The sequence below is a fragment of the Mastigoproctus giganteus genome, chromosome 12 (assembly GCF_048544385.1).
Source record: "Mastigoproctus giganteus isolate SK-2022 chromosome 12, ASM4854438v1, whole genome shotgun sequence".
NCBI classification, from domain to species: Eukaryota; Metazoa; Arthropoda; class Arachnida; order Uropygi; family Thelyphonidae; genus Mastigoproctus; species Mastigoproctus giganteus.
The window spans coordinates 44,690,921-44,704,923 of NC_143586.1; the positions used below are offsets into that span (position 1 = coordinate 44,690,921).

Below are 14,003 nucleotides of genomic sequence, written 5' to 3' on the forward strand. Positions count from 1 at the left end.
ACAAAGAAATTCTTAACTCTATATCATTTAAATAAACTAAAAAAATTCTTAAAGATTTGATATGAATTTTATAAGAAACAATCTTAAGTTTTTAAGGATTATGAACTGGACTAGTTGAAGTTACTCTGATCTACCCTAACAGAAGATGGACAGATTTCTTCGGAACATATTCAATCGACTATCTGCTGTTTATGTGCACTTTTCTAAATCTGTAACTGGAATTTTCTGAAAGCACAACCTGTATTAGGGGTGGTTCATTTAGAAAGAATTTCTATTAGCACGTTCCATGCCAGGATTCTATAATAACCAATAATTTCCTCACTGATCATTCGGAAATGATAGAAAACAATACATCAAATATACGACATTTCATTACTTTGGAACTTAAATGGATAATGGAGTGTCCCAATTATACCCATATGGGGTATTGTAAGCTAACTTAAATACATATGAATTCATACGAAGATTGAAAAAATACCTTATGTTTGTTTCCAAGATTCAACACCACTTTAAACCTTCCCGTTTCGAGCCCTGCTACTAAGAACGTGGCGGATTTGTCGGACGTAGTGGCCAGGATTAAACCATTGGGTCGTGATGTGCGAAAGCGGAAATGAATATCTTCTGCCTGAGTGTGAGAACCTTCAGGAAAGTTGATTTTCATGTACTGGTCCCCATCAAAACTGAGGGTGGTGGCATCTATTGGGAATAAAGAAAAAGAGATCACATTTTAGCTAAAGCTCTGAGTTCTTTTATTTAAAAAACGAAACACCAGTCAGTACACACTAAAAAAGGAATGATCTATTGTTCTATAATCTTCGGAATGAGTTCATTAGGCTGGACTTGATACGTCTCTGCAGTACACCCAACCCAATGGAAAATTTGCGTTGGTTTTTTGGAAATGATTGGTGATACTTCTGAGTCTTACCTCGTCGCATGGATACATTACAAACTGCCATTTTCATGATTAAAATGAGCGCATTTACGAAAAATGCTTAATTTTCTGTTGCTCAATAACCATCAATAACCATCGTGGCATCTTTGTAGATCACAATGGAGATCCACGTTTTTGCATTATTTTATTCAAGACCATTTTTTTATGCCTTTTATTTTCCATCCCTCGAAAACATAAAGCATATTTATGAAATATTTTGCATTATTTTCTAACTAGACTGTTTCGTGCTCCAATCGATTTTGCGTTTTTTTTTTAAACGACGCCATTTTTTATTTAGAAAAGTACAGCTGTAATAATTTTTCCCTTTCACTGTTTAGAAAATCTCGTACAGTATTCTCAAAGTGATTTCCTACTAGACTACATATGAGTGAATATCATTAGGGCTACGATTTTTCTGATTTCTTCTTCTCTCTTTTTTTTTTTTTTTTTTTTTTTTTGTTTAATCTAATGCCCATCGCATCTTTGAAACCAACTTGCTCCACTGCTTCCAGTTAGCTCAATGCGTTTACAAGAAATTCAAGTGCTTTGCCGGTTATATTCATTTCCCATGGCTCTAACAGTGCATAAAATGTCCGTTCTTTTGTATAAATCGATAATAAAATCAGTAATTCGTTCGTTTTCTTTCACTCGAATTTATTCTATCTGCTGTTCCATATTTCCCCAGTTCCATGTTGAGAAAATTACGTGCATATTTTCAACTTTTTTTTATGTAAAATAAACATAATTTGTTAGAACCATGCTAAATTTTTATATCTTTACAAAGTTGTTATTTATCTTTCATGAGATGAGGCTGTCAACATCCGCGAAGACTTTCTCTCTATATATTAAAAAAGTTTTCCTTCTAGTGATATTGTGTTGTCTTCCATTGAAAGATGGAAGATATACCTCCATAATGTTCACCAACCTCGTGCACGTGCTTCACTCTGTAATACACGACCACGCATGCATCATTTAATGTTCCATTGTAACGTCAGCTGATGAAATGACTCGATATAGTTTGTATATTTGTAAATATTTTAGTATTTTGTAAATATTTTAGTCCTTTTTCGGATGCAGCAATATTCCTCGTGCATTATGGAACCCTAAGCAAAAAAGCCTTTTCCTACGTGACCTATATAAAAGCAGGTAAACAATTACATAGTGATATTTATTCAACCTTGAGAATGTCGCGTGGTGAGGTAGCCAATGGAGAAGAGGGATGCGGGTAACGTAGTACAAGTAGGCGGGGCAATTACGTCACTACAAATGTACAGGTTAATAATTACATAGTTCATTTCCTGATTAGATATCGATCATAGTGGTACAGTGTTTGGGTAAGGCGCCACCTGTGATTTCCCACATCTGCGCCATCAGTACTCCTATGATGAACACAGAATCTCTGTAAGCCAGAAAAGTGTTGTATGTGTATTTTAGTGTTCGGTTCTGTTGTTTGTGCTGGCTTCTTGGCCTCAGGGCCCCTAGTGAGACTCCACGTTGACTGCCATCACCACGACTGGGAGGTGAGCCAGGCTGTCCACAGTACTTTAGCTGCTCTCCATTGAGTGAGGGGATAGCTAGAGGATGGGAGTAAAAAGGGGGAGGAAGGACATCAGTGCGTTTCGACAGGTGTATCTTTTACGTAGAAAAGATTCGACTTACTCCGTCATACCTCTACATTTTATAGAAAAGTGTGCGTGGGGGTTGGCGATCAAAGCGAGCAGGGGACAAAGCCCCCTAGTAAGTTATTATAATTCTGTTTTTTTTTCAACAATAGTTCTGACCGAATAACCAGACATTTGTTTTGTGTAGGTTTGACTATTTTAGGTTTAGTGAACTGTCACATGAAATATCGAACAAGAGTAAATTTTCTCTGTCCACACACACACACACACACACACGAATAAAAGAGGAGCCGGTGTTATAAAAACGTATTTTTTGTGCAACATCTTCTCGGCACTAAGCATAACTTATGTATCTTTTTTTCCCCTCTGAACACGGATCATTAAGCAAACTATTAACTTTTTGTTCTCTCATAATCGCCCTAGATAATTACAGCCATATCGTTCATCACTTTACTTACGCGCTCAACAGATTTGTTCTTTTTTTTTTTCTTCCCCAAGACATTCCCTTTGTGGTTCAACTAACATTACATCATTTTCATTCTCTTTGTATAGAAGGGGGAAAATGCCTAATTAACTCGGCCATTTTACTGTATCGTATGTTAACAGTGTCACTTAATCATGGAGGTGTTGACAAAGCCTTTGTCTGCGAGACCCCTTCCCGCCCGTTATTTAACGTTTTCATCGCTCCCATAAAGTGTTGAAGATTCTTCTGAAAATTACTGCTCTACTCATTCAGAGCATCTACATTGTTGGTTAAATGAGGCGCGGGCACACTCCACGTGTCCGCCCTAGGAATAGTGTGCCATTGTTGTAGAACTATTTCCTTTGCCGTTGCTTATTTTCACTTTTGATGGATATTAAATTGCTCGCGAGGATTAAATATGAATAACCCGAGGATTCATTTCTATCCGCGGTTCGCATATCATATATGCTAAGCGCGTATTATCATCACGATGTCCGTATGTCCGTCCGCATGTAACAACCAAACTCCTGTTGAAGGATTTTTATGAAATTTTATATTTAAGCATTTTCAAATTTCTTAAAAATCGGACAAATAGAAATCTTTAAGAATCATTAAAAAATATATAACATTTTTTTCTTTATAAGGACTATCTTGTTCTTTAAAAACTAGAGTTTCCGGAGAGGACCTCGCCATCCTTGTCTGAGACCAACTAACTCAGCTACGAAGTAAAAAAAGCAATTTTATTATAAATTAATATAAAAACTTAACCGACACTTACCTTGAGCACAAACAGGTCCAGTGAAACTTGTATGTGTGCACTCGCAAATGTATCTATTCCAACCTTCCACACAATGACCACCATTGAGACAGGGCTGACTTTCGCATTGAGGGGATGAAGTATGGCACGAGGGTCGGATGCTTCCCGAATCTTGTTCCTTGGCGTATGTCGCTATATCTATGGCTTTTGCGTTCATCATCAGATTTCTTATGCATCCCACGTATCCGTACATCATTTTGGCTGACCACAGTTCACTAGGGATGGAGGCAGCCTGTTCGTTACTTCCAATGCCTCCAATGTACAAAGGCCCTTCAAGGTCCAGTTGGTTAGAGTTCCCTACAACGAAAGAACATTCAATATCCAGTTGTTTTTGACCGAAGATAAACTGACATTTGTTAAGACTAAGAAAACTGAAATCGCTCGTTATAAATATAAAAACTGGGAAAGGTGGTTCAGAACGAGAAAGATATGACATGAAGTTGTTTATGCAGTGTAAACAAATGGTGAGAAAAGCACATGTCCTATAAAAGATCTGTGACACCTTTGCAAATAGGAAGAAGGAAGTCATTGTCCCTCTAGATAAGAGGAAAGTTATAGTCTGCCCTTGAAATGTTATAGTCTAGAGGCTACACTTGAAAAAAAATAATAAAAACAGAACTTTTAGAGAGAGTTCAAATTGTGAACTGCAAAATAGTGAACTAGACACCTTGGGGAGGAGGGGAATCTAATTGAATTGAAGGTAGGTATCTTCTACAGTAGCTGGTTGGTTAGAGAAGAAGCAAATGTAAAATCTTAGCGAGTAACAGAAGGGAGGACCTCATGAAGTTTACCTCCGACAGTGCTTTGTAGACTACTGGAATCAGTTATCTCAAAAGGTGGCCATGGTCAAGAGCTTGGCAAAAAGTTCAAAGAGAAACTGGATGGGCAGTTTTGGTGATCGCAAAGCATAATTGATTGGGGAAGTTTTTTTCTTTGTTTTATCACAAACAGAATAATTCCACTTACTTTGAATTGAATTTGCTTCAAAATTCTGCTCAACTGTACCATCAGGATCGCCAAAATAATAATCCGACTCGTACAAAGTCCTTGTTCGAGTTGGGCAAAGTCTCTTTCTGTACACAGCTATAAGCACTACTCTGAATAAAAGGAACTACTCCAATGGAGAAGTTGTAGTAGGGTTTTAGGAGCATCAGCGACTAAGGCCATATTTCTCCATGTATACTGTCTATAAATTGTTTTATGGTCGATTTTCTGTTTGCTGGACGAATAACCAGAGTTTTCGGGAGAAAAAAACCATGCTACCCCTTGCCTGAAACCGACTAACTGAGCCGTTGTGAAAAAGACTGATAAATATTCCTCACATCATCGATGGGACTCGAATTCAAGTCTTTTCCACCCGGTGTGGGAAGGCAATTCTACCAAATGTGCTACCCACTAGGGCCAATGGAGTATACCACTATCAAGACCTATGTTCTGTTGAAGTCAATATGGTCGAACTTCAATTTCGCTACAGGTTGATAAGTTTATGCAATCTAGGTTTCTGCCCTGATTAGATCCTCATCGGTGGGCAAGTAGACATTGTGGAGATCTGAACAACCCAGTCACAGATATACCCAGAATATGTGAGATGCTAGATGGTGCAGCAAGTAAAGTAGACATTTAAGTCAAGAACAAAACCTGTGAAAGGTATATAAAGTCATTATACACGTATCTAATACAGCAATTACTTTCCTTTCAACCTACTCCACTTATATCATTCTATCTTTCTTCGTTGCTTATACTGAACAAAGGCAAACGTACGGATAAAGTGAATAGAATAGGTGGAGAGAGAGAGAGAGAGAGAGAGAGAGAGAGAGAGAGAGAGAGAGAGAGAGAGAGAGAGAGAGAGAGAGAGAGAGAGAGAGAGAGAGAGAGGGAGTTTACCTGGGGCTGTAAAGTCAGCAGCATACTCATCAACTGTGACCCTGCCCGATTTCCCAGTCCTCCTCAAGGACACGGAATGCCAGCGGGCATCGTCTACGCGACGTGTAGTTGCCTTTACTTTGACAGCTTCGGATCCCAAATCAAGCAAGAGGTACACGTGTCCATCGAGAAGTTCGAAAGCGAAAAAATCCCGCTGTTCGGCTGCTCCGCTGTTGTACATGAGCAGTCCCGTGGGCTCGTTGGTGCGAAATTTGAAACTGATGGTGCCACTTCGAGAAGCCTCCCAACTAGGAAGAGCCTATCGGGAGATAAAGGTTAATTGATTAATTACTTAATACGAGATGGCTTTAAACTTGCACTAGGACATGATATTTCAATAACAAACATTGAGTTAAAAGGACATTCATACAATATAATTCAATATGGAAGGTTTACAAATATTGAGAAAGATTTTTGTTTTAATATCGATCGAGAGAGCCTTAGCAATTGTAAGTAGCTTAGCATCACACAATATTCGCGAATTGTACTTGACACGTGCATTCTGGTTTTCTTCCTTCAAGAACATACCACACAGAGCAACTTACCAAGAAAGATTCCCTTGTGGTGAAGGTGATTGGATCCGCTGCCTCAACCTCCTGGCAGTAGAACTGCAAGTTGCCATGGTGACGGAGTAGTTTGCTCCCTGCTTTTGCCAACCCAATAAGGTCCAGATTGATACTATCTGCCACGAACTCCACCTGCCGGAAAATAATGGAACCGTTAGGACCTGTTCCGATATTGACTTAATCTTGAACTTGATTAACTACTTTTATTTTAAACCTTACTTTTCTCATGCATCCAACGAAGTTATTTCTTTCACGAGACCCAGGGAGGGAAGAGGTCTGATCATTTCCCCCAATGAACAGCACACTACTAGATAACAGGGAAAACGTACCAGCCGTAGATCCCCGTTCGGTGTAAACTCCATCTACTGTTATTGAAAGCTATTTTTAGGGGAAAAGGAAAAAAATATTAGTGTTTTCATTAAGAACTTTGTTCTGAAACAATCAAGTGGAAATGCATAAGTTTAATCAAATTATATTCGAACTACCAATAGGATGCATGAAGTTTTAGCTTACTTTTAACCAGTTGAAGATGACATTCAAAAGAATAAAAATAAATAACCCAAATTCAAGGGAAAAAAATTACGCCACCATCGACTAAGAGACCGACTAACTTGGCCACGTTGTGAAAACGGCCCATAAAAGTTCCACACCTCATGGAAAAGTTCTCTTTTCCATGAGGTGTGGGAAGGACAGTGATCCTACCAAGTGTACTGCCCACGAGGGTCTAAGGCGTGCAGTTTATTACCTACACTGTTCTTAGGCTCTGAAGGAATAGGGTGAATTCACTGAATGTTGATGATCTAAATGACAGTTTCATTGATTACCATTTGAAGATTGGCTCTGATATTAATTATTATTGTGGGGTTTAAGCACATCAGCGATATGTTTGTACACGTGTGTGTTCGCGGGCCATTTGCATGCTGTGCAAGTTGAAAATTAGGAATAAAATACAGCCAAAAAAACCTACTCCCTCCACCTAAGATCAGTTGACTATAGCCCTGATTGAAAATAAATATAAATTTTCATTTTTTCCCCATTGTAATCATCTTCACTTTATTTATATTTTATTAAAAAAGAAATAAACAAAAATTGCCATCTCAACGTGACTTCCAAACAGTCCCTTTGCTCTAAGTCTTATTCTCAGCGTAAGGAATTCACCCTCATTATGATGCAAACTGAAATTGGAAATTCTTTCTTTCAGTATTTGCTTCTAAGCAATTAGTAATTCGAGTGTCATTTTATAAAACGAAAAGTATACGATTACATCTGCATTCTTGACAAGCCTATAAAAAACTTTAAGAAAATGGATTTCTATTTTCTCATTCGATATTCAAAACACAATTTTTTTAATAGAATTTACGTCTTAAAAATGAAAGTAATACTTCTGATTAATTACAGATAAACTAGAAATACAATTTACTTCTCGTGTTAACCATTGATGCGAACTGCATGATGGGAACGATCCATGGGAACATATTTAATTGGCCAACTGGATCCTGCTTTCGGAATAAGAAAATTAATATAAAATCAAAATTTGATTTTATATTAATCTACAGGAGTAGATAATAATGTGCCAAGGATCTGATGGGAATATTTCAGGGGGGAGGGAATACCGGCGTGTATTATGTCTGTACGAGTGTGTGTTCAGGGGCAGATTTTCATGTTGTGCGGGCTGAAAAACCCGAATAACTCAAGCTGTAGTTAGCAGCACTTCATCAGCCTGAGAGCAGCTAACTACAGCCGCGATTGAAGAGAACTTTAGAAATTCCTCCAATCAAATACAGAACTTGAACTCAGACCTGTTGTTGTTGTAAGGTTTTTAGGCGCATCAGTAGTCGATTTACTGTTTGTTGGACGAGTTTCCGGGAGAAAAAAACCATGCTGTCCTCGCCTGAGAATGGCTAACTCAGCCACTGTGAAAAAGGCACATAAAAATTCCTCACGTTATCGACAGGATTCGAACTCGGGTCTTTTCCACCCGCTATGGGGAGGACGGTGAATATACCAACTCTGCTGCCAACCAGGAAGAACCCAGACTCTCTAAACGAGTCTGGGTTCGTCCTGGTTTGCATAATTAACATCGGGTAATGTTAATTACCTGATGTTAATTGTGCAAAAAATTGCCCTTCAAGGGGAAAGTTTTGCTTCATTCAGTCTATTCGAGTGTCATTTATTGAGATCTGAAGCTGAATATGATCCTCTCTCTCTCTCTCTCTCTCTCTCTCTCTCTCTCTCTCTCTCCGCGCTCGATCTTCCGAATCTGATTCTCTCTATCTCTCCCTACTTATGCACTGAATCCTCAGATTCGAGAGATTCAGCGAAATCTGATCATCTTTCTGCATTGGGTCCTTCAAATCTGATTTGCGCACAACCATTGCGATGGATCCTCCAAATCTGATATCTCTTTCTCTTTCTGCTTTTGCATTGGATCCTTTAAATCTGATCCTCTCTTCGCCTTTGCGCTAGATTCTCCTCCTCTCTCTCTCTCTCTGCTTTTGGCTGAATTCCTTAAAATCTGATCCTCTTTCTGCATTGGATCCTTCAAATCTGATCCGCTCACCACCTTTGCGATGGAGTCTCCAAATCTGATCTCTCTCTCTTTCTGCTTTTGCATTGGATCCTTCAAATCTGATCCTCTTTCTGCGTTGGATCCTTCAAATCTGATCCGCTCACCACCTTTGCGATGGAGTCTCCAAATCTGATATCTCTCTCTTTCTGCTTTTGCATTGGATCCTTCAAATCTGATCCGCTCACCACCTTTGCGATGGAATCTCCAAATCTGATATCTCTCTCTCTCTCTCTCTCTTTCTGCTTTTGCATTGGATCCTTCAAATCTGCAAAATCGGAAAATATTTAAGTGTGCATTGTTTAATATTTAAATGTAAATTATGTTATTAAACAAACTCATTTTATATTAACCGCTTATCCCTCATATATACACCACCCTACCAAAATATCAGCGCTTTATAACAATGCATCTATTTTTATGGTCAGTGAGTGCAAACAAAACAAGAAAATTCTACCAGCATCGTATTTATACGAGTAATTAATAGCAGTCCCAGTGGTATAACTACAAAATAAAACCATCCCGGCTTCTTTTGTTTAATTTTATATCCCACGCTTCGTCTATACGCTGGAACATCTCGAACCTCGAAAACATCGTTAAGAGGACTTCTTTTTTTGATCTTCGCGACATTCTCAATCCCACTCGAGTAGTTTTATGCTAATAAAAGTGGCAAAAAGCTTTCTTACTTAACTCTGTAACGCTATCGTGCATGTATTTAGACCATCCTGTATTGCTAAGGAGATTTGTCAAACATATACCGCATCTCTGCAGAACAGATCCTGGCAGGCACATGCGTGCTAATTCCTGTCATTCATCCAGAGTCCAATAACCTTTGTGCAGAGGTAAAAATCGAGGTAGCAAGTCTAATGTGCCTGCACGCGGTGTTAACCTATTAGCATACATTAATATTTAAAACTGCGACAGGCTACTTTAGTGATTAGTCTAAGCAGTGAGGGTTCGAAGGGTTTCGATAGATAATGCATCCAGAGGTTTAGTCGACTCGTGCTCTTCCAGCCTCTCTCTGATTATTTTTTAACATTTTAGACAGAAAACTTTTCAGGAGTAATAAAACTCGAGAGCGTTAAGTTTATAAGACTTACAAAAGATTTTTTTCTTCTCTCTTCTTTCTCCAATCAAGGAGTTTTCTTTATCACGCTTTCATGATTGTTTCCCTTCCGTTGAAGAGAGACAACAAAATTGGATAAACATAAGTGAAATAGTTTTCTGAAATATTATTTAGCTCTTTGGTGATGGTTCTTCGGTTTACTGCTACCTACGCAGAATTAGTTCTTTTCATTAAAACTTTCAATCTTAGAAACAAGAAAATATCGCAAGGAGCCAAGTCGGGAGCGTAAGGAGGATGAGCTACTAATTTGCCTGCCTAGAATATCCTCATTACAGTATGGGGATTGGAAACATTCAATAATATTTGTTCACTTAAAAACGCAATCTCCTATTATCCCCAAAATAAAACCCCTATAAATCTGCTTCAATGTATCCAATCTAATCTTGGCACATTCGCGCAATTATCAAGATTTTAGACATAAGAAAAAACAGGCAAGACACTTTTTTACCACTTCCAGCTACGTTAGATTTGGAACAGTTTCAAACTTGGCTTGGTTGGCCTGAAATAGAATCTTACAACAGATCGAGGAACGTAGTCAAAACAATCGAGTGGGTTGTGATTTTTAAAAGGTCAATAAACTAAATGGTGTCAACTCTCGTGTGGTAAATAACTAACTTCTTCTTCTGTTAATTTAAAACATTACACGATGTCCTTATCGCATTAATTAGATTCTCTGTTCGACAAATTTTTCATCTTCAAACCACGATCGAAACACACCACTTTCGAAAAAACTCATACGACTATAAAACACGACCGATCGACATCATACTTTCAGACAGTATTTCAGAAAGGCCAGAAGATGCATGTGACAGCGTAAGTGCTGCCATCTAATGAGAAAAAGATCAGTCCTGGAACTTGTGGCATCTCATTATCAGAGAGATCACGAAATATATATTTTATTTACGTATCCTTGCCTCCAACGTCATTATTGAGTTCGTTTCATATAAACAAACGATTTCTGAATATCCTCAAGTTCATATTTAGGGTGAACTGACCAAAGAGGTCAATTCGCGATAACTTTAAAGAGAATAATTGAACACGCGCTCCTGGACATCAACATTAGCTTTTAATGAATCCTAACTGCTCTGTCGCTTGGCAAACTATATTTGTAATCTTCTTCGAGAACAAAATCCCGAATCTGTGACTGCTGAAACCATGGAAATATCTAAGCCTTCAACTGAATATAGGACTTACAGCGAGGCTGTTGTTGGCTGACCATCTGACAAAGGAATTTATTGCAAGTATCATCAGAGGTGTTGTTCGCGGCCATGAAAAGCAGAGGAGGAGGAGGAAAATCATGTCTGAATCTAGTTCGGATTAATACAAGTATCGAACACATATGATTATCAGTAGTTAAACTCAGAATGATCGAAGCTTTCTTTATCCATCTAAAGGATTCTTGTAGTCGACAAGGAAGCTGAACTATTTCATATTTAATTAGGAGATGCCAGAAATTTCTGGAACACCATGCATCTAATAGTAGCCAAAGAGACTTTAATGAATTCTACGCTATCTGGAATTTGAATCAGCAAATGCTAGTCCAGTGCTGAGGGAATAAAGACAATAGAGATCGGCTCTCAGAAATTGCAGTTGCGTCTTCTGATGTAAGACGAGATGTATTAACGAACTCCTTCCTACTGTGATGTTCGCAGCGAGTATAAAACCAGAAAATATAGCATGGTCTCTTTCACTCTCTCACTTGCTCTATCATTTCTTCCAATCGCGTGTCCAATAATAAGGAAACAAAATCCTCCGGAAAAATCCACAATTCTTTCTCTAAAAGAATACAAGATGGATGAAAAGCGCACGACATGATTGGCAAATAACGATGATCATTGTAGGCGACATCGGAGAGTGGGATACAATGATTGCGCCAAAAGAACGAGACACTGCTGGATTATAAGCTAAAATATCCTTCTTAAGAAAAGGGCAGATGCTCCTTTTGAATGATGCGTTGTTATACTGGAATATCACGTTTGCAGTTGTAAATCGAAGAAGATGAACATGCTAAAGTATGCTATTAGCAATCACGAGTGGAAAATGTTTGAAACTGGAGTGATAACTATTTATCCTGTGAGGTGTGAAGAACTATTAGTTCTTATTAGGAAGTTGAGTCCTATAATAATCCATTATACTTTGAGTTCAAAAAGGTGTTCAAGAGCTACTGATTCAATGAAAACCATGCACAGTCTTTATGGAAGAGATGCTCTGCAAGTTTGAACTATGCACACCAAGGTCATGATTGTTGGACGTTGTATTGAACAAATATCAGCGCGTATTTCTATTTCACAGAAAACATGAGGGCTGGTCAATAAAGAATGGTCATAATTTTTCATGAACAACCGTACTGCTTGCTATTTCTAGCTGAGCTACGGAATTTAAGACCAAACCAAACTGCATCATTATAGCAATTGTGCAGTTGATTCGTGCGCGTGGTGTGATCTTGGGGATAGGTCAAAGTTATGCCTGTTCAGTTTCGTCTACGTAACAGGGGACTTGACACGCGAGGAACAGCGGCTGCTCTCAAAATTTGTTTCGTTCTCTAGAAAACATCGGCTGAAGTATGAAACGTTAAAAGAGGCTTATGGTGAATCTACGCTTCCATTAAGCACAACTCTCAGATGGTTTTGAATGTTTAAAGATGTACGTGATTCAATCACAAAAATCGACGGTCCTGGAGGTGCTTCTTTAATCGTGAGAGAAGATCGTTGTATAACAGTAAGGCAACTGCCAGAGATCTTGAGAATATCAGTAGGAAGCATTCATGGTATTCTCCATAACCATTTGCATATGACACGTGTTTGAACACGCCTAGTTCCAAGACTACTCACACCTGAGCAACGGCAAGTTCTCATGGAGGTTTGTTAGGAGCTGCAACGGATGGTTACTGGAGATGGTCAGGTTCTGTAGAAGATGATAAAAGTCGATGAGACATGGCTTCCTGCGATTTTTTTTATTTTCAAAGGAGCTGCGATGGAAAGCGTTTCCAGTCATCAGAAGAAGTTGTAAAGACATCCGAGGCGAGTCTTAAACACACGTCAAAAAAATGGGTTCTGTTTTTGAAGAATGGAAGAAACGTTGGAGTAAGTGCGTTTCATCAAAAGGGGAATAAATTGAAAAGGACCATCAAAATATGGATGATTAATAGAGGCATGTTGTGAAAAAAAATTATGATCATTCTTTATTGAGCAGCCCTCTTAAATATCCCCAAATCGAATGTTGATAAGTACCACGAAAACGGAAGACAGATGGTGTTCCACCGAAGATGAAGAAACGATCAGTTATGTTCAAAATCCTTATGGACTCTGTGAAAACTGATCATACCAGCACCCACTGTCCTTCCTTAGAAAACGTGCTTTGAAAATGCAAGGAATCGTATCTAATCCTGTAGGCGCTTCTTCGGAGAAGGATTTCTACTTCATGGTGCAGAGAGTGTGCCAAAGTTGGACTGTGGATCAAAGGAAAGTACTATTGTGACGTGTTCAGTCATATTATGCATTATTTCAGTCAGATGGGTGTGTTTGAGTTTCGGAATGTCTAGCAAATCGCTTACGACCACAACTGTGCTGTCCCAACTGTGAAGTTCGCAGGTGACATTATATGGAGTGGAGGTAATTCACACAATACTACCCAGACCTAGTTACAGTGCACATACCAGGTCGAATCCTACCTCTCAAAAACATTCGATGCAATGCGTAAATATTTATACTCACCTTAATATTAGGAAGTTTTCAATTAGATGTTTGATTTGCAATTCAAGTTCGAGTCATTTCTGAAACCAATCATGATTAGAGATTAGAAGTCGATGGTTTTGAGAACATCCGATGCAAAAGGAGGTGGTTAGATCCAAAGCAGCCTATATTATCTATTTTGAAATGTGACTTGCAAAAATGTCGTGATTTAAACAAAAAAGGTTATGATTTTAATGCTGGTGGAATATGATTGGCATAATCCAAATTGCTGTAACCAAAGGACCCTGCCAGTGCTAG

At 38.5% G+C, this 14,003-nt stretch overlaps 1 protein-coding gene across 2 annotated transcripts in view; it reads right to left on the reverse strand.

Annotated features, from left to right (window-relative positions):
- LOC150077002 (neurexin 1-like) overlaps positions 1-14,003 on the reverse strand; it is a 265,455-nt gene that overhangs the window by 33,295 nt on the left and 218,157 nt on the right. For both annotated transcript variants that reach the window (XM_090386277.1, XM_090386276.1), the window contains exons 5-9: positions 6,542-6,700; positions 6,302-6,454; positions 5,718-6,015; positions 3,795-4,130; positions 479-696 (exon numbers count right to left, since the gene is read on the reverse strand). In XM_090386277.1, coding sequence (XP_090242403.1) covers positions 479-696; positions 3,795-4,130; positions 5,718-6,015; positions 6,302-6,454; positions 6,542-6,700 — 1,164 coding nt within the window. The remainder of the gene's footprint in view (positions 1-478; positions 697-3,794; positions 4,131-5,717; positions 6,016-6,301; positions 6,455-6,541; positions 6,701-14,003) is intronic.